Raw genomic sequence first — 20,682 nt, 5'->3', positions numbered from 1 at the left:
AAAAATGGTGTCTCATTTTAATTTGCATTTGTTTAGTAGGAAGGTTTAATATGTTTTTCATCAGTTTAATATTCATTTTCATTTCTTTTTTTTGAATTGCCATTTCATGTCCTTCATCCATTTTTCTACTGGAGTGTTTGTCTTTTTCTTATTGACTATTAAGGCTTTTTATATACTAAATGTGTCAAGAAGGTTGAAATTATTTTAAATGGAGTTTTCTGTGCCTGCCCATTGCCACAGTGAGTTTATGGTTATTATTTTAAGGCTTTTTTTCTGAAAAATATGATCCAAATATACTTTACTTGGCATTCTGTTTTATTTCAGTGTTTTGATTTATAGTTTATATAGATTAAATCAAAGTATAAGTATTACCATTTTATTGCCTTACCTAGCTTGAATTAATGTGCTTTGGACTAATTTGATCTTTAAAACCTAGATAAGACCTTGATGAGAGCCTGCTTACTATTTTGGATTGGCTTTGTAGAATTGTTGTTGATTTATTGAATGCAAAATAAGTTATCTTATAAATTTTTGTATAGACATCTGAAAGAAAAATATTTCCCATTTTAATACTTATATATTAAATTGATAGTTCTTGAGAAATATAGTTTTAAAATTTGTTTTCTTCTTTTTTTAAGGCCATTTGGACATGGTTCGCTTTCTGCTTGATGCTGGTGCAGATCAAGAGCACAAAACAGATGAGATGCACACTGCCTTAATGGAGGCTTGCATGGTAATTTTAAATTGCACTTGAGATGATATGGGACGAAAGAGTCATATGTATTTAAGCTTTAAGAATTATTACTAGTTTTTGGAAAAATTATTATGAGATGGTGAGGAATCTGAAAATTTTGTACGTTATTAGAGACTGAAGGGGATGTGTGCAGTGTTTAGCTTTTCATAGTAAATCTATTGATGTAGGAAATCATATGAAAGGCAGGCTTAGCTATGTTATTTCCAGCACACTCATGTACTTTTATTTTCTTTCCAGCTTTTTCATCATAGTAAAATACACATATCATAAATCTAATTAAGAGGATTACCACCACCATACTGTTTTCTACAGCAGTATAGCTTCTAGAGAAACGTCTATTCAGATCCTTTGCCCATTCTTGAATTAGCTTGTTTTTTGTTGATGAATATTAGAAGTTCTTTATATTGTCTGGATCTTAATTCCTTATCAGATATATGATAAGTATTTTCTCTCATTTCATGGACTGCCCTTTTACTCTGTTCATAGTGTCCTTCTGTGCACAAAAGTTGTGCTTCTGTTGGTTTTTCAAAAGTCCATTTCATCTATTTTTGTTGTTGTTTCTTATTCCTTTGATACCATATCCAAGAAGTCATTGCCAAATCCAGTTTCATGAAGCATTAGTCCTATGTTTTCTTCTAAAAGTTTTATAGTTTTAGTTCTTTTATTTAGGTTTTTAATCCATTTTGAGTAAATTTATATATGATATTAGGTTAAGTGTTAAATTTCATGCTTAGGCATGTGACTATCTTGTTTTCCCAGCATCAAAGTTAGAAAGACTGACTTTTCCCATTTGAATCATCTTGACATTCTTATCAAAAATTATTTGACTATACACGCAAGGCAGTCTCTCTATTCTGTTTCATTGGCCTGTATGTTTGTCTTTAAGTCAGAACCACAAAGTTGTAATTATTGTAGCTTTGTTTAAGTTTTGACATCAGGAAGTATGAGTCCTCCAGCTTTGTTTTTCTTTTTCAAGTTGGTTTTGGTTATTCAGGCTTCCTTTAGATTGCATATGAACTTAATGATGAACCTTCAATTTTTGGTTTCACTGATTTTTCTCTGTTTTTCTATTCTTTTAAAATTATTTATTTTTGGCTGTGCTGAGTATTCATTGCTGCACACAGGTAGTATAGTAGTTGTTTTGAAGTTCTTTTATCTTGTATATCTGATTCAATCCTGGGTCACTGTTTATTATTTTATGTCTTGAGGTCAATCACCTTTTCTTGCTTCTTGATATGTCTAATTGTTTTCTATTGTAAGTCATATGCTGTAGATGATCCCTTTTCAAGGCTCTGGATTATCCTGTCCTTCTTTTAAGACTATTAAATTCTGTTCTATCAGGTACTTAAATTACCAGTGAATCACCCTGATCCTATTGAGGCTTGATTTCAGCATCACTTTTACTCCTAGGTCCTTAACTCTTTGGTCCTAAAGATGTTCTCTCTTTGTTTAGGCTTTATTTCCTTGGGCCATGGTTTGGAAGATGCCTAAAGAGAAAAAGTTAGAGTGAATGTAGCACTTATCTCATATGCTTCCTTCTTTCAGTGATTATAACTCTAACCCTAGCTTGGTTGCTGTCCAATGCCTCTAGTAGTTTTGTCCCAATTTTTATAGTTTATGATAGGAGGGTAAGGCCAATCCCAGCTACTGCTCAATGGCTAAGACTGAATTCTTAGAATTAAAAAAAAAATTAATAATGATATATTATTTATTTATTTATTTTTGGTTGCTCTGGATCTTCAGCACTGCACGGGCTTTTTCTCTAGTTGAGGCGAGCAGGAGCTACTCTGTAGTTGCAGTGCATGGGCTTCTCATTGTCGTGGCTTCTCTTGTTGCAGAACATGGGCTCTAGGGCATGCTGGCTTCAGTACTTGTGGCTCCTCGGCTCTAGAGCACAAGCTCAGTAGTTGTGGCACACGGGCTTAGTTGCTCTGTGGCATGTGGGATCTTCCCAGACTAGGGATCAAACCCATGTCTGCTGCTTTGGCAGGTGGATTCTTTACCACTGAGCCATCAAGGAAGCCTAAGAGTTGATTGTTCCTAGTACATTGTTAGGTGCCCAGGGGCCTGGGGGAGGTTGGAGGAGGAATGAGGACTTAGTGTTTAATGGGGACAGAATTTCATTTTAGGAAATTGAAAAATTTGGGAGATGATGATGACAGTTGCATAACAATGTGAATGTATTTAGTGCTGGTGAACTGTACAGTTAAATATGGTCAAATTTTTTTTGTTTAAAGTGGGTGATTCTTTTAAAATTTTATTTTCATATTCTTTTTTCCTTTGTTAGAAATAATACTGTTCATTAATATTTAAAAAGTTCTTAGCACAATTTCTCTGTTAAGGTCTGTACTCTAGATATGTTAGCAGAATATACAAAGAATCTTCAAAAATTAAATTCATACAAAACAGTTTCTTGGGAACCTAAAGAAACTGGGTGCAATAGTAGTTCCCTGATTTGTGGACACTTATAAACCCTTATTTTCTTTAAAATTAGGTATATATTTCAGATACTAAATAACTCAATATAGGAATTTGGTAAAAATGTGTTTTATTTTAATGTGAAGTATTTGTTCATATTAAAGCTAAAGTGATTAAAACTAACTTATTCAGTTAAGTGTAATAAAACTCTAGATAGACACTGAAACCTAATATTTAAGGTTTCTTTCATTAGTTCTTCAGTAGAAGAGTTTTCCAACCTTATAAAACCTTATTTTTCTACTCTGTTTACTTTTCATTAGCAATATTTGGGTCATTTTTTAAAAATAAAGAACAACATACCAGCTCTATCTTTATTTGCCACAGGAGTTAAGACCCATAAAATTTTGAAGCAAAGAATTTGAAACTAAAGAAATGTATTTATGATGATAAAGGGGTAGAATGGATACCTCCATGAGAATATTTTGTTAATTGCCTATCTATGCAGATAGGCTCATGGTAAAATTATTTACAAGTGAGTAATTTTTTCATCTTTGTAAAATTCTTTGCCTTATTACAACAAACTAGTGATGAGAAAAAAATATAAGATAGTATCAGTCCACAGGGATTTACCTTGGTGATATAATCCCAAGTGATAATGACTTCACAGAATTTGTTGTTATGTTTTCTTAGTCTTTGTTTCTTAAATAGATCTAACACAATTTCTACACTTAAACATGACACTTAAGTTTGAGGCTATAGCTATATTTGACCCTGGCTGTAGTATAAATAGTAATTATTTTATTTTGAGTTACTGATGACTATGGATTTAATAGTTTTTTGAACTTCAGAGAATGTAGAAATTAAAAATTATTTGAAATTGTAACTGTATGTACCAAGTCTGATTCTTATGGAAAATTTTGGGCTTACTCTAAAGTAAGGTAAAATAATTTTAATGGACTTTTTTGATAAGACAAATTTCAAAACTTCTCAGATAGGTATGATAATACATATGCATCTAAGCTGCCTCTCCTTTTCTTCCCTCCTGTCTTTCCACAATCTGTTGCTTTTCTTCTCCCACTTAAAAAATATCAAGACAAAAATTCCTTTCTTCTTGTTTTACTTCTGAAAATCTGCAGGATGGACATGTAGAGGTAGCACGTTTGCTTTTGGATAGTGGTGCTCAAGTGAATATGCCTGCAGATTCATTCGAGTCGCCGTTAACTCTGGCTGCCTGTGGAGGACATGTTGAATTGGCAGCTCTGCTTATTGAAAGGGGAGCAAATCTTGAAGAAGTTAATGATGAAGGATATACTCCTTTGATGGAAGCTGCTCGGGAGGGACATGAAGAGATGGTGGCGCTACTCTTAGCACAAGGTAAAATAGTTCTACTTCTTTAATTAAAAAAATCAATTTCTTCTGAATTTTTGTGTCAGTATCACTGAAGTTTATTACAACTAAGATATTGTTTGCATTGATGATAAAATAAGTTTTCAACACCCTGGGTAGAACACCAGAAACAGAAAAAATAAGAGATAATTATCAGAAATCAGAACACTTTATTGTAAGTCTTTTGTAACTACAGTTTTATCTATTTTTATGATTTCCCCAGGAGCAAATATAAATGCTCAGACAGAAGAAACCCAAGAAACTGCTCTGACGTTGGCTTGCTGTGGAGGTTTTTCTGAAGTTGCAGACTTCCTGATTAAGGCAGGGGCTGACATAGAACTCGGCTGCTCCACACCTCTGATGGAGGCTTCTCAGGAGGGACACCTGGAGTTGGTTAAATACTTACTGGCTGCTGGTATGTGGCTTTAAAAACGCCTTTTAGAGAAAGAATTTTATATTGCTCTCATAACTTTAACAATTAACTCTATTTTTTTCATTTCTACAAAGGTTGAAAAACAGCTCCACAATTTAACTCTCGTCTTAGGCTTTTAAATCTCCAAAAATGTCTTAAAAAAAAAAAAAGTTTTATAAAGTAGTTAATGTTTGCTTAGTGATGGTAAGACTTCCCATTGACCTTCTCTTTCCATTGAATGATTTGTAGTTTCTGAAGGGGAGAAATTAACTCCTTCTATAGTCTTTCAGTAAGAGAATATAGGGATGACATAGAGGTTATAATTTGATAACCTCTATAACATTTGATAATGTCATTTCTTGACATTTCTTACTTATCAAAAAAAAAAGAATGAATGAAAAAGTGGAAATTTTTTTTGGCAGAAATATTTGGTCTTTATATAAAATAATTTGTGCTTTATATATTGTGAAGCAGTAGTAAGAAATCAGTGTTTTTACATATAGTTTTCTTGATAGAGCAAGTTAAGAATATATTAAAAAATTGATCCAGGCAGATGTATGCCTTTATATTTCCTTTGAAAGTAATATAGATTTTTTTTAATCCACATCTAATAAATTGTTTAAAACTTGATGTATAAGGAAATTAATGTATAAAGGGAAATGAAATATTAGCAAAACTTTGTTGATCCTTTTTGGGCTTTCACTGTTAATTTGATTATAACCAGCATCAATTTTTCCTTTGAATTATTATTAAAATAATTTATTAATCCAGATCATTAATGATTTGAATGATTGTTTAGATTTTGAACCATTGCACAAACCAACCATACAAGCTGACCTCTTCCTTGGTTCAAAAATTATTATTTGCTATAGATAGTATATGTAGGTATATTATTCAGTTACTATTCTCTCATTATTTTCTATAATTGTCTGTGTCCTATTCAAGAGTCTTTCTTCACCAGTCTTCATTCTTCCCACATCCCTCTAAGTAGTCATGGTATTGTTAAGGGACTTTTAAAAAAAGGAATAAATAATGTTAACTAAGAAATCACTGGATATCAGACATTCTGCTCAGCTCATGTGTTCTGTCTATTAATTACCATTGGCCACTGGTCTATTAAGAAGTAGTACACACATCTTACAGATACAGAAACTAATGTACAATCATGTTTCATAGCTTCTCTAAGCAAATCAAGCTAATAAGTGACAGGGCCAATATTCAAACTTATAGCTCCTGACACTGTCTTTTCTGTCATGTCACCATTAATTCTCACATTTAGCTACTTTTGCTAATTTGAAGTGGGTAGTTTATGAAACTGTCTCGTGGCTTGAGAATCACTTTAAGTGTTCATAAAATTGTCTCAGAAGAAACTAAAACTACTGCCAGTATGATTTCTGAAAACTGATTTTTTTGTATTTTTTGTTTTAGCATCTCTTTTATTTCTTAGAGTATATCTTACTGGGGATATATAGACAGACTTTAGTTGTTTGGTATAATTTCTTTATGGCTAAAAGCGTTTTTTCAAAGCATTTTTAAAGGAAAATTAGGATTCTTAAAATATATTCTGATGTTTTCACATTTAGAGTTTAAGAGTTTCACCAACTTATAAAATCAAATTATCTATATAATTTTAAAATTCACAGAATAAATGTGTAATTTTTTTTGCTTGCCAGGTGCTAATGTTCATGCTACAACAGCAACAGGAGACACGGCTTTAACCTACGCTTGTGAAAATGGACACACGGATGTTGCAGATGTTTTACTTCAAGCAGGGGCTGATTTAGTAAGAGATTTTTAATTTCATATATTTTTGTATGAATGTTAATTCCTTTATGTTTAACATTTAGAAAACACCAGTAAGCAGATCAGTAGTTTGCATGCTTTATATAAAGTAACTTGAAAATCTGGCTACTTGTTCTTAGTTGTTGGATTTATTAAATGTATTTGAAAATAATTTTTAAAAGGGCATACTGTTTTTTTCTAGGTAAAGCCATTTATTTATTTCTTCCTCTCATCCCAGTCCCATTTAACATTCCTGAACCTTTTAAACTGCCCTCTATGGATATATGAATGCAATGATATGTTTATAGAATAGAATAACCTTTCAAATCACTGAGTGATTTTCTTATGTTTTTCTAATTAGTTAGACATTTAAAATAAAACTACTGTCATCTTCCTAACAACATTATTAGAGCATTTCATTCTTTTTCTATTCTTTTAATATCTTCTATTTTGGCTTTTTAAAGTTTCAAATTAGATGGCAGGTTCATAAGTGTAATAATCTTTACAACAATGGAAAATTGTAAAATAATATCCTCTTGAAGAAGGTTTATGCTTCTTGCTGAAATGTTTGCTTTTTGTGAGAGTATTTTAAACTGCTTTCTGGAGTTTCTTCCACAATTCCTTTATTTATTTCTTAAAAATCTATGTGAGGCACACATAGTTATAAATGTTATAGACAATCAACTTTACTAATTTCCCTCATATAGAGAAAACTTTCTAAGTATTATCTTTTAATCTATTTCTTGTAACAGCAGTTCCTCCCAAAATCCCTCAGAACATTGTGGAAAATAATTACTAACTAAAATAAGAATATAGTGTAATTATGCTATTTGTTTATCGTGATTTCTACTACTACTAAATATGGTAATGATAACACTAGCATTCATTCTTATTAATGAGGTTCTGCCAGTTAGAATTTCTAAGAGGTTTAATTTTTGTGTTTGAAAATTATAACAGGTATGTTAAATAGATCTTAATCTGTTTTCAGTCATCTATAAAAATTAAGAATTGAAGTATTTGATCACTTGAAATAAATAGGATAGAGCATAAAAGCTTAGATACTATAAGCAAATTTAATATTCTTATCCTCTGAATTCTTATAAAATTCATTGTTCTTCCATTTTTCCAAAGCAAAGTCACTTCCTTAACTTATTTGCTAGTTCTTCTAAAAATATTAAATAGAAAAAAGAAAAATTACCTGTTAAATGCGGTATAAAGTATAGCAAAACTTACTGATTTAAAAAATTTGTTATGAAATATTTTTAAATGTCTTATAGTCTTCTGTAATTAGGTCAGTTGCTTGTGATTAAAGTTCCTTAGAAGAATTTCATTAAACAAGCAGATAGATTTTCATTTGTCATATTGTTTTACATTCAAAATATAAGATTAAAAAATGGCTTAGATAAATATTTATCTTAAGTACAGAGCTCATGCTGTTATTCTAACATAATTGTTTTCTATTTTGTAAACCATCTTTGTATTCATATTTATATGTAACTATAATTATAATTTCCAGCTGTATGTTCTATCATAATCTTTTGCTTATTGCTGCATATTCTCTGTGTTTGTAACTTGTCCATAATATTCCATCAAGTTTGATGAGCCATCATCATTCATTTATTATTGAACTTTTACTTTTTATATTTCACTGTTGTAAATTATTAGATCTAATAATTTCATGTACATAACTTTTTCCTTTTTTCTACTTTTGAATTATTTCATATATAATTTTCCATTGAAAAAAAGATTCCTGTTTCCTGCTTTTGCTGTCTAGGGAAAAATTGAAATATTTTAATGTTATTTTCCTGATTGTAAAAAGCAATTTTTGTTCTTTATAGAAAATGTGGAAAGTATGGAAAAGTATAGTTAGTTTGATATTTTAAACCTATAAATAATTTCCAGATTTACTATAAGCCAGAGGTGAGCAATGAACGACTTACTGAAAAACAAAAAGTGCAGGCACATCAGTCCTTGAATCCTGAGGAAAAAATGACTGATAATTCTTGCTAACTGGACCTAAAAAGGCAGCATCTTTCTTGTCCTTTGTTCTTTTCTGTCGTCTCCTAATGTCTGTTTAGGACTGTGGGTTGGAATTGGAAAAACCCTATACTCCCATTGCATAGAGTAGAGTTGTTTAACATTTCTGGATCCCATAGATGTGTTCTCGATGTCTAGGTATGGTAGTTCTTTAAGGTAAATAGTTTTTTTATTGAGAATCTTCATTTTGTGGGTAATTATTTTTACCTTCAGTTTTAAATAAGAACTCACAAGTCAGTCTTTGAAACACAATCTGGACTAACCTCATGTTTTCTTAGGTTTTTAGAGCTTAACTTTTGCCACAATTCAAGGCTTTGTTATTATATGTTTTTTAAAGGAGCTTAAAAGCTGTTGTCTTTTATTCTTTAAAATATTCTGTACTAGAATCAGGATGTTAATTATAGTTTCATAAAAATGTAATACAACAATTTGAATTCCTTTTATTGTTTTCTGAGATGAAACTAAGAGTTTTTAAGGCTTTTCATTCTACTTGTGTAGGAGGTATACTTTAGAACTTAGTTTTAAAGGAAATCTAGACAGTTTCTTATTTAATACTTTAAAAAAAATCTTCAGCCAGAACTGATCGTATACTTGAGCTTTTCAGGTAGATCCTCAAACTATGTGCATGTTCTCATTTGAATCTTAGTTATTTGAGATTTGATTTTTTCTTGTTTTAAAAATATTTAAAATGAAAAAGTATTTATAGATATTTTTAGTAAAAAAAAAACAACACTGAATGTCCATCATATTTAGAAGATTATGAATTGATATGTAACTTATCTAACTTTGTAATAATTACATAAATGTAAATAGTCCATTATTAAAAACCTTTGAATGATATTAGGAGTCTTAAATAAGCCATTTAAAATGTTCCTTTTAGAAATCAAAAATTAAATGAAATAAAAACTGTCCATTAATTGCAGAGTTTTTTGAAAATTCTCCCTATTAGCATGCAGAATCATTTTAACCACTCAATAAGCAGAGAGCCTTGAACAAATCACCTAATCCATATCTTCCTGCTATTTGCACCTCTTGTTACCTCTGTAATGGAAATCATTGTAAATTGAAAGATAGTATTCCTTTATGTGCTTACTTTCTCAGCACAGCATCTTTTATTGGGCCCAAATTTGTTTGTTTGAGAATAATGACAAGTATAATATGATGTAAATCCATTGTAAGAAAGTTTTTATTAAAAAACATTAGCACTCTGTAATATATTTAAAATCTAAAAGGAATTTTTTAAAAAAGAGAAGACACCTGCCTTTGATTCAATCTTGTTTCTCTGAAAAGAAATATATTATCAAATCCTTACAAATTTGTTACTCAATTACTTGGCCAAAAATAACCAATAAATACCATTTCAAAACTGAAGTTGAGGGACTTCCCTGGCAGTCCTATGGTTAAGACCATGCTTCCGCTGCAGGGGACATACACGGACAGGTTTCATTCCTGATTGGGGAACTAAGATCCCACAGCTGTGCTGCCAAAAAATAAAAAGTAAAAATAAAATCAACATCTACAGTATTAGAAAAACAAAAACTGAAGTTGATTCAGTTCCATAGTCTCTGAGTCACTGTCCTGGTGTCCTGTATAGTTATTACTCTAGGCCTTTGTCCCTTACGGGTTTTTAGACCAGAAGACAGAGTTTTAATGTTTCATTCTTGTTCCTATCTTGATAGCTTACTTCAGCTAAAGCACTTACATGGCTTGATTTCTTTTACCACAGTCCTTTAGCTCCCTGTTCACGATTACTTTTATGTTCAAGGTGGAGAATTTGCTTGAACTATTCAAGAGTATAATTTGGATTGTAAAACACTACTCTGCTTCTTTCTCTTTTTTTGGCTTGCTTGCTTTTAATCTTGACTTACTTTGTTAATCTTTGTTTTCCTGGCTTCCATGTCCATTTTATTGTTAGAGTTGCTCCATGTCTATGAAAGATGACTGCATCAAGTCAGAGTTTACAAAGGCCCTAATGATAGTATGTTTAGGTGGCAACACTGTGTTGGTTAACATGTAAGCACTGTTTTTTCTGTTTTTAAGTGATATATATATATATATATATTTTTAATATATATATATTTATCTATATATATATAGGAGTTTTATTGTGTTTTATTTAAAAAAATTTTTTATTCCAGGTTTATTAAGATACATTTGACGTACAACATTGTATAAATTTAATTTGGGATTATCATAATAAATTACTGAACATATATCATCTCATATGCTGTATGTTCTAAGTCACTTCAGTTGTGTCCAACTCTTTGCGACCCTATGGACTATAGCACACCAGGTTTCTCTGTCCATGGGATTCTCAGGCTAGGATACTAGAGTCGGTTGCCATGCCCTCCTCCATCTCATGTAGACACAAAGTTAAAGAAATAGAAAAAAAAATTATTTTTTGTCACAAGATCTATTAGGATTTGCTCTCTTAACAGCTTTCATATATAACATACAGTGTGAATTATATTTACCATATTGTATAATACATTCCCAGTACTTACTTATAAGTTGAAGTCTGTAAAGAGTTACATTGATTTGGTGGTGGTTGTGTTTTTCAAACCATTTGTGAAAATGGTGGAGTCTTTCTGGAATCTTTCATCATGGCATGTTAATTTCAACACTAAAACTTTGATACATTGGTTAACAAAAAAGAAATACTTGTCATGAATTTTCCTTCACGCAACAAAGCTAAGGTTGGAAAGGGAGAGTGATATATAAATTAGTATTCCTTCCTTGTCTCCAGCTCCTTGGCCTTTCATTTTAGAAGAGGAACTCAAGTAGTATTTCCCATAATAAACAACTGATATAGATATTAGAGAAAGTAAATACATTCTAGTTGTGTTCATATAAAGATTTTTTATGATCTATTTTAGCATGTTATAGGCCTTCTTTGCTGTTTGAAAATAAATCAACTAAAAGGTAGAAGTACCTGCAGAAAGCACCCTGTAATCCTATATCTGAATGGTGGGCTAATGAGTGACAAAGGCTACGCTTAGGTTATTTAGAAAAAAGTCTACATTAGAGATGCTCTGAACATTAGGCAAGACCTAAGTTTTCATTATAGCCATAAAACCACTGATCTTTAAGTAAATAGTTGTCTCAATAATTTCATCTGTAAAATGAAATCTAGTATTATTTTCTGGACTATTTTACCTAAGTCATGTAAATATTCTTTCTTTGGTTCTGCTGAATGTGCTAGCAAATCACTGAGACTCCCTAGGCTTTTTCTTTTTTTTTCCTTTTTTCCTCTTTTCTCCCCTTTCCTTTTTTTTTATGAGGGGTTTGGACCAGAAGATCTTCAATGATGTGTGTTAAGGAATCTAATTTTATGTTTTTTTAGAGAACAAGTTAAGCAGCTACTTGTTTGGAGGTATTGAATGGACTAGATGAATGCTTAGCCCAAGAATGTGTAAAGTGCCATGGGATTCTTGAAGAAAATGAAATTTTAGTTGTGACTCATCATTAATAGCAGTGATGTGTTACACAAATGATTCTATCTCTTGAAATCTTTGTGTATATTAAATGTATTAAATGACTTAATTTTGGATGGTATTTATAGTTAATAATTAGCAGATTTAGCTTACTATAAAATATTTTAATAGATAAAAGTTACCAATCCCTAGAAAATACAGTAACTTGGCAAGGCCACCCCTGTAAAGACTATTTGGCAATATAATGCTAAATCATTATGTCTTCCACCCTATCTTTTTACTATCAATATTTTTTCCTATTTAAATACTGTCAAAGAAGTAGGAATAGTTTCCTTGACATGAATTTTTAAGTAAATTGTTTCCTTAAGAATAAAATCTCTCCAGTTATCTTTGGAATTGTTCAATTAAGAATTTATTCTTTTCCTTCAATTAAATTTTATTTTAGGTAGCAGAATAAACTTTTGTTACATCCTCTTCTCATCTTATGTGGCTTCAAACTTTTCAAAATTTCTTTAAGATTGTTTTTTCAGCTTTGGCTTTCAAGTATACACAGATAATATTCAGTGGCTAGGAATTTAGAAATACTGTTTTGCTTCAAGATGTTCACCATCTTGAAAGTAAGGGTGGAAGACAAGTGTTTCCAGGGACAAGATAGGACATGGTTTCTTTCTTTATGTTCATAATCTGCTGTAGATGCAGTATCAAAGAAAATATGTAGAACCAACCTAAAGAAGTGTAGTAGGTATACAGTGTTGCTAATTCTGCATCTTTGTCATATTGAGTAATAGTTGGTCCTGTGCAAATGAGTTGTAGTTTTTCTTATTTTTTAAATAGGTAATGCCTTTACATACATTTCAAAATTCGTAAAGTTTTAAAGTGTCCCATGGGCACCCAGTTTTCCTCTCTATTGCCAATCAGTGTTGTTCTTTCCTTCTATTCTTCTGGAGATATTTTATATAGATATGATGAAAAGTCACATATTGAAAGAAATACATACTCTAATTAATGCTTAGTGCATTGTATAATTCCTTACTTAAATAGAATTTTGGTTTTTACTATACTGATTTTCTCTGTAGAGCTGATCATAGCTTTTAAGGTTTATTATTTTTAACATTGGAATAAAAATTGAAGCACTTCTGCACTGAGTAAATTGGGCCCCTTGAATATATTGTAGTGGCTTGTCACTGATTTTCCTCCCTAACCATAGAAAGTAAGCTCTCTGACCTCTTTTGGCTTTTCTTAGACTGTATTCTACCAGCCAAATGAACTTTGGGGGAGGTTTTCCTAGAATAGTTGAACTAGTGGAAACTGGGTGTTTTGAATGTGGATATATTGGCACCCTCTGGTTCTTACTTCTGGAAATTAAGATTTGATATGGACTTATCTTAAAAGACAAAAATTTTGAAAGATCAGTTTGTTATCTATATTAAATCTTACAAAATAGAAACCTTCATAAGATTTTTTTTTTAACTTAAGCAGTATGTTGTCTGTCTTTCTAGATATTTCTGTACACCCAAGCATGTATATATTCTGTGTTTGTGAGCTGTATCTCTTTTTTATATGAATAGATTTGTTATCACATATACTGTTCTGAAACTTTTTTCTTTTTAATATAATATTTTTTCTATCAATCCCTAAGATTTCTCACTCTTTTTCACAGGTTTCCTGTGTGCTGTATAATTGATTAACCACTTATTTATTCATAAACATTTGAGTTATTATAATTTTTAAATATTACAAATGGTGCTACACCAAATATTGTTATGCACATTTATATATCTTTGCTACTTTTGTGAGTTTATCTATAGGGATAAATTCCTTGAAGTGAAATTGCTGGTTATCAGAGGGTCCACATCTAGAAATTTGATAGCTGCTGCTAAATTGTTCAAAAATGCTGAACCAGTCTACACTTCTATTAGCAATCGAGGTCTCCAGATTCTTAATTCTCATTAAAATGAGTTAGATTTCTTCTGGCTTCCTTCCTTTCTTTTTTTATAATTTAATTTTCTAATCTCTGATCATAGCCCCCATGTTTCTTTTATCTTAAAAAATCACAGTGTTCCAAGTAGCCCCGTTAGCTGCTCACTAATTGCTCCCAAAGCTTTGGTGAACTATATAAAACACAGATATAAAGTTACTTCCTGGAGAAGTATTCAGACATCATGTACAAATGCAAATTTTGAAATATTTTGTTACTTTCTTTTTAAAAAACTGATTTTTAAAAAATCTAATATTTAGACAATATTTATTAACTCCATTCTGAAGAGGAGATTGTGTCTTACATCATAGAATTTTCATGAGTTATTTTATTTTTACATTGATATGACTTTACATTTATGTTCTGTTTTATGACCCTATTTCTCAAAGTTGTTTAATTGTATGTTTAGGTGGATTCAGTGTTTACCTTACTAGTCTTTCATATTATATAGATTCTGAATTCCTGATTTCCTGAACTTGACTCAAGTTTTGGCTGGCTGATATTAGTATTTTGTTTTGAGTTTACTCTCCTCCACCAAAAAAAGGAGTTTACAGGTGTTTGCATTTTTAAGACTACTGTTTGTTGTATTTATAAATGAATGTGCGTGCGTGCGTGCTCAGTTACTAAGTTGTGTCTGACTCTTTGTGACCCCATGGACTATCGCCCACCAGGCTCCTCTGTCCATGGAATTTCCCAGGCAAGAATACTAGAGTGGGTTGCCATTTCCTCCTCCAGGGAATCTCTTCCCAATCCAGGGTTCAAACTCGCGTCTTGTGTGTCTCCTGCATTGGCAGGCGGATTCTTTACCATTGACCCACCATGTACCCATATATAGAATTATTGAATCACTGTTTTTTTCCCTCTCAAACTTCTAAGCCCTGTGTTCTATTATCTTCTGGTACTAAATATTGCAAAAGCCTGCTAGAATATTCCCCAGTGTATGTAAGCGACTTCTTTTCTGCCTGGATTATCATAAGATTCTTTCATTATATTAAACCTTTATGATTTCTCCAGGATGTATCCTGGTGTGTATTATTTTATAATAGTTTTTCCTGGAAAACCATGAATGCTTTCTATTTGAAGATTTTAGTTCATCCTATTTCCTTTCTCCTTTTCTTTCTCCTCCTTATCCTTCTCCAGTTTTCTTCTAGTTCAACCTTGAACACTTCTTTTTCTATTCTTTTTTCTCCTGGGACATTTATTATCCATATATTGAATCTCCCTTATTTGTATTATCTTTATGTCTGATTCTTTTCACTTCTTTTTTTCTTCCCTCTGTATTCTTTCTTGATAGGGATCATCCATCAGGGCCCTATTTTTTCTGTAAAGTTGTTGCTGCTTTTAATATGGTTTTCATGGTTTCCTCGTTACTTAGTTTTTTCTGCTCTTCCAACTCACTTTTAAATTTCCTCTTGCTGTTATATCACTTTGTTACACTATTTAAAGCATTTGTGTTCCCTTTAATTTTTTGAAAGTATAAGGGGATATTTGGCTTAAATTTTCTTTCTATTTTTATAGGAACTTCTTAATATGTTCTGTGTTGGATACTTTGTGCTTATCTATTCATATTTGAATGGGACTTGTTTTGTTGAAACTCATATGTGGATGAGAAAGGAAGAACAAGTGAGCTTTAACAGTCAACTTCTTCATATCATATAGTTGTCTCATAATATTTTCTCACTAAATCTTTGCCATAGGAGCATGCACCTTCTTAGGTAAGCACATCTTCCAGGGTAGGAGGTAGGAGTGACTTAGAGTGAAGATTTCTCTAGGCCACATCTCTTTTATTTGGAGATATAGTTGACCCTGGTCAGTGATTGCAGTGCTCCTTGCTGTTTCTTCAGCTATCTTCCTGTCTCATCTGCAAGAACTTTCTTCCTATCTGGAGTCTAAGATCTAGAGAAAATACAGATATTCCATATCTCAGGTTCTTTCAAGTCTCCTGTTTTAGTTGAAGTGTGAGCACTAACTGCATTTATAATGGGAGGAGAAGGTACTACAGAACTGTTTAATCATCTTACAATACTTTCTCTACTTTTTCTCTCAGTTTCTGATATTTACAGATCTTTCAATTTAATTATTTCCCTTGGTTAGATATTAAGATACTGCTCTTTTTTTTCCCTGTAGTTTCAGTTGTATTTGGAGACAAAGGCATGAGTTCTAAACATTTAGCGGAATTATGTCTGCATTTGTTAAGGTTTATGTTGAAATTATATTGGTAGAGACCATATTATCATGCTCTTAAAGAAATAATACTCTGTTCATGAGATTATGGTCTCTACAGATGGGAATCTTTTTAATTGAAGATTCTGAGTTAACAAAGCCCAGCACCTGAAGTACCAGTCACAAGGTCTTCATGGCCAAATGTGATTTTCATTTTTGGAATTAGATCCGTGAGTTCTTCTTTTTCCTTTCACAGGACAAGCAGGAGGACATGAAGACTATTTTGGAGGGAATAGATCCGGCCAAGCATCAGGTGAGGGTGGCCTTTGATGCTTGTAAGCTACTACATAAAGAATAGATGATGTAGGTAACCAGAACTCTGGATATCTGTATTCCAGCCAAGAAGTTCCAGGACCCTGCTGGGTGACAAAGGAAATACTCTTTGATTGAAAAAGATTATGAAGTTCCAATAAAAAGAGATTTATGTTACTAGTAGTTTGCTTCCTTAGTATTCATTTATGTGGTATTCCTAAAAAACCTCTTAGGTGAAAATAGTTTTTCCTATTCAGATAGTTCTTTTGCATTTTCCTTTATTGAGAGAGTTAAAGTTACCCCTCAGTCATAAAGCCCTTTGTATTCAACTTTGTTCAACAAAAGTCTGAAACTCAGATTTAGAGTGATACAGTGGATTATTTTTTATATAATCCTCAAACAACAACAACAAAAAATAGTGACACGTTTACTAGCTGATGCCATTTCTGTAAAATTAAAATTTTCTTAATATCCTCTCATGTAGCCTCATTCTGAAATTGTTGTTTATAAACAAGCATTTCTTTTCTTTTGAAAAAAAAAATGTGTGGAATTTTTGCCCTAATGGTTTTAAAAGTCAAGCAAATTTAATATCCATTATAATTCAGGGAGATTTGTTTACACTCAGGAGCAGTACTTAATTTTTAAATTAAGAGTAAGTTGTGATTGCATCACAATTAATTTAGGCCATCTAAAATAAATTTTTCAGTATTACGCCACTTTTAATCATAATGCTTGTTAAGGATCACCTTTATTGGCTTTTGGAACAAGAAGTTGTTATATATTCATTCTATTTGGAATAGAATAAATAAATTTCTTTCACAAAATATTATGTGAAAATGTAAACTTTTGCTCAGTTTATATAGTAACTGGCTCCTGTCAAGAATGTAAAACTGAGTGTTAGTTCACATGAAGTTATTTCTTTCTCCCTGGATTTGTTAAACGAAATGTGATTATAAATCTATCTCTAGCTGTAAGTCTTAAGACTTGGGATTTTTATTATTATTATTTATTGGAGGATAATTTTAAAAATTAGGTTTGCAGCCCTCCTTTTAGAGGTTCAGATTCAGCAGCTCTGAAATGGGGAGTCTGCACTTTAGATGATATACCAGGAGATTCTGATTAACTCCTTTGTATTCTATACTTTGAAAAACTGCTATCTGTATTGTAGAGACTCTGCTGTCTATACTGTAGAGTCTGTAAATTATTCTGCATCATTGTTGAGTTCTGTTCTCATCTTTGCTTTATTATCATCCTTCCTCCATCCAAAATGAATGAACTTGGTTTTTGTCTTTGTTACTTGTTTTTAGAAACTGAGCTAAATACAAACCCTAATATGGTGCCTCTTAATCTTTCTCCATCTCAGTTCTATTGAGGGATATGAATCTGATCAGTAACAAATTGCTAAGGTAATGATTAATATACAGAGTAGTGGGTTGGAAGAGCATATTCGCTAAGGGAGATGTAAGAATCCTTTAGTACATATATAGTATAAAACAGTCTCCTTTTCCTCCTCTCTGATTCTGGTCCTTACCCTAAGACATTGTCCACCTTCAACTCCAAGAAGCACTGTCTCTGTGATATAGTGACAATCTTCAACAAATACGTTGGGTGCCCCGGACTGTGTTTTTTAAGGAAATTGACTTATTTTAAAGGAAAAAAACCTTAATCTAAAATTTTTGTTATCTAAAGCCAAGTAGAAAAAACTTGTACCTTTTTTCTCATAGTATTTATGCATCAGAACCAGAACTTTGCAGTACATTTTTTATGAAAAAAGTGTAGCAGACTTGTAAGTTCTAATTATCTACTTATCAATATATTTTAACTATTAGTGGTTAGTTTACCTTAATAAACTAAATAGGACCTCCCGGTTTTTAAATAACTTTTCACTAAGGAATAACATATACATATTTTAAGATTTTACTACGTAAAGCTGGAAAACTTTTATCAATTTTTTCTTGATCTCTAAACTATCTGTGCAATACACAAAACTCCTTACAATTTTTTTTTAAAGGCCAAATTCTTTCCTTCTAGGTTATTGTATGTTGAATTAATCCTGCCTCAAATTTGTTTAAATACAAGTAACAAATGACTTCCTTTCAAGAGGGTAAAGTCTCTTAATGTATTTTGAAACCTCTCTGTTCTGTGTCAAGTACATAGATACAGTAAATAAAATATGGGGGAGAAACAAACTAAACTAAAAATATGTAGCTATACTCAGATACAAGGTTAAAGAACTGTGGACTAAAAATGGACTCTGGATCTACAGTTGAAGCTATAGGCCCAAGGAGAACTAACCTAGAAAGTTGGGCACTGGGAGCTTGAATTTCATCTTCTTTAAGGGAATAAGAACTGAATGTATCTCACAGAGAGCAGGCCAGTATTTAGTCTACTTGATTGAAGCATGAAGCTGGTACCTTACTTATTATTGCCCAGCTTGTGAAGCAGGGTGGAAAAAAAACTCAAAGCAATTGCCCAGGATTACCGTTAGAAGTTAGCAGATTGTTCTTCATAGAGGGAAGAGGCAAAGACAGCAGTGTAGCTAAGAACTTGGAGGACATCATTATTTGATACAGTGAGAAGAAAGAAGAACAGAAATAACTTCATGGGATAAGAAGCTTAAGTTGCCAGGTAAAGGTCTACTTCTGAAACGGACCAGACTAAGGTAACTTTCAGACCATCTGATGAGAAGGGATAAGTTTATAAATGGAAATAAAAGGAAAAAAAAACCAACTCCCATGCAAAATGAACTTTTTCAAATAAAAAAAATTATAAAGCTCAGGAGCAAATCTACATCAAGAGAGATAGTCAAAATGCAAGCAAACAGACAGCAAACTGGGAGAATATAGGCCCAAGAAAATTGAAATAAAAGACTTTAATCAGAGATTTTAAACATGCTTAAACTATGAACAATAGCCATAAAATAATGAGAGGCAGTGAAACAGGAGCTGATAATTATGAATTAAGGTCAAGTAGATATGAAATACTTAAACTTTCAGGTAAAAAAATTTTTGGAAATAAAAATGTATAGGATATGGATTCATGTTGATGTATGGCAAAACCAATACAATATTGTAAAGTAATTAGCCTCCAATTAAAATAAATACATTTATATTAAAAAATGTATAGGATAAACAGTATGTTGGACAGTTGAATAAGGAATTAATCAAATGATAAATAAATATAACACAGCACAAAAATAGATGGAAAATATAAAAGAAATTGAGAGAAAGGAAATAGGCTCTACCATATATATATTTGAAGTTGCTGAAGGAGAAAATAGAAACAACAAGCAAAGGCAATGCTTGAAGAGATAATGATGGAGAATTTTCTAGAATTGAAACCTGACATGAGTCTTTGAAAAAAATCACTAAGAAATGCTTGAAGAGATACTGATGGAGAATTTTCTAGAACTGAAGGCTGACAGGAGTCCTTGGTTGAAAAAATCACTAAGAACAAATGAAACTGTAGAATTTTAAGGATAAAGAAAAAAATCTTAAAAGCCATTATAGGAAAAATGAATTATTCTCAAAGGAAGAACAGTTACATTTTTGACAATAGATTCTCATCAACAATAATAATTACAGAAAACAACAGAGAATAATATCCTCAAAATATCAGAAGATAATAAAATGATACAGAATTCTATACTCTGCTAGCATTCCAAAGAAGAAGACATACTTATATTTTCAGATCTACAAAGAATAAAAGAGTTTACCACCTCAGACCCTTGCCAAAGAACTACTAAAATATATGTACATCAATAAGAAGAAAAAAGAACCCCAGAGGAAGGTGTGGGATGCAAGAAGCCTTGGTAAGCACAAAAGCTGGTAAACTATAAATACAAATTTGTGAGTATAAAACCTAAATTTTTATGCTTAAAAACAAAGTAGTGCTAAAATCTAGACAGAAATAGTATGTAATTCAGTAGGATATGTTAGAAAGTTCAAAAGCCGTGTTAGAATTCTTGTGTTGTTAAGGAGAGAATAATCAGGTATTGAATAACTTT

At 31.6% G+C, this 20,682-nt stretch overlaps 1 protein-coding gene across 6 annotated transcripts in view; it reads left to right on the top strand.

Moving 5' to 3' along the window:
• The window catches only part of LOC120863556 (ankyrin repeat and KH domain-containing protein 1), a 115,194-nt gene that overhangs the window by 42,266 nt on the left and 52,246 nt on the right, over positions 1 to 20,682 (top strand). For 3 of the 6 annotated variants that reach the window (XR_005721025.1, XM_040239889.1, XM_040239890.1), the window contains exons 7-11: positions 639 to 733; positions 4,309 to 4,546; positions 4,782 to 4,973; positions 6,644 to 6,753; positions 16,621 to 16,677. Coding sequence is in view for 5 of the 6 variants with exons in the window: in XM_040239889.1 (XP_040095823.1) it covers positions 639 to 733; positions 4,309 to 4,546; positions 4,782 to 4,973; positions 6,644 to 6,753; positions 16,621 to 16,677 (692 nt within the window). In the remaining variant the exon portion in view is untranslated. Of the gene's footprint in view, positions 1 to 638; positions 734 to 4,308; positions 4,547 to 4,781; positions 4,974 to 6,643; positions 6,754 to 16,620; positions 16,695 to 20,682 lie in introns of those variants that run through there. The other 3 variants (XM_040239892.1, XM_040239891.1, XM_040239893.1) reach the window with 2 other exon arrangements.

The sequence above is a fragment of the Oryx dammah genome, unplaced genomic scaffold (genome assembly GCF_014754425.2).
Source record: "Oryx dammah isolate SB20612 unplaced genomic scaffold, SCBI_Odam_1.1 HiC_scaffold_5, whole genome shotgun sequence".
Taxonomy (NCBI): domain Eukaryota; kingdom Metazoa; phylum Chordata; class Mammalia; order Artiodactyla; family Bovidae; genus Oryx; species Oryx dammah.
This window is presented reverse-complemented; position numbering and strand designations above follow the sequence as displayed.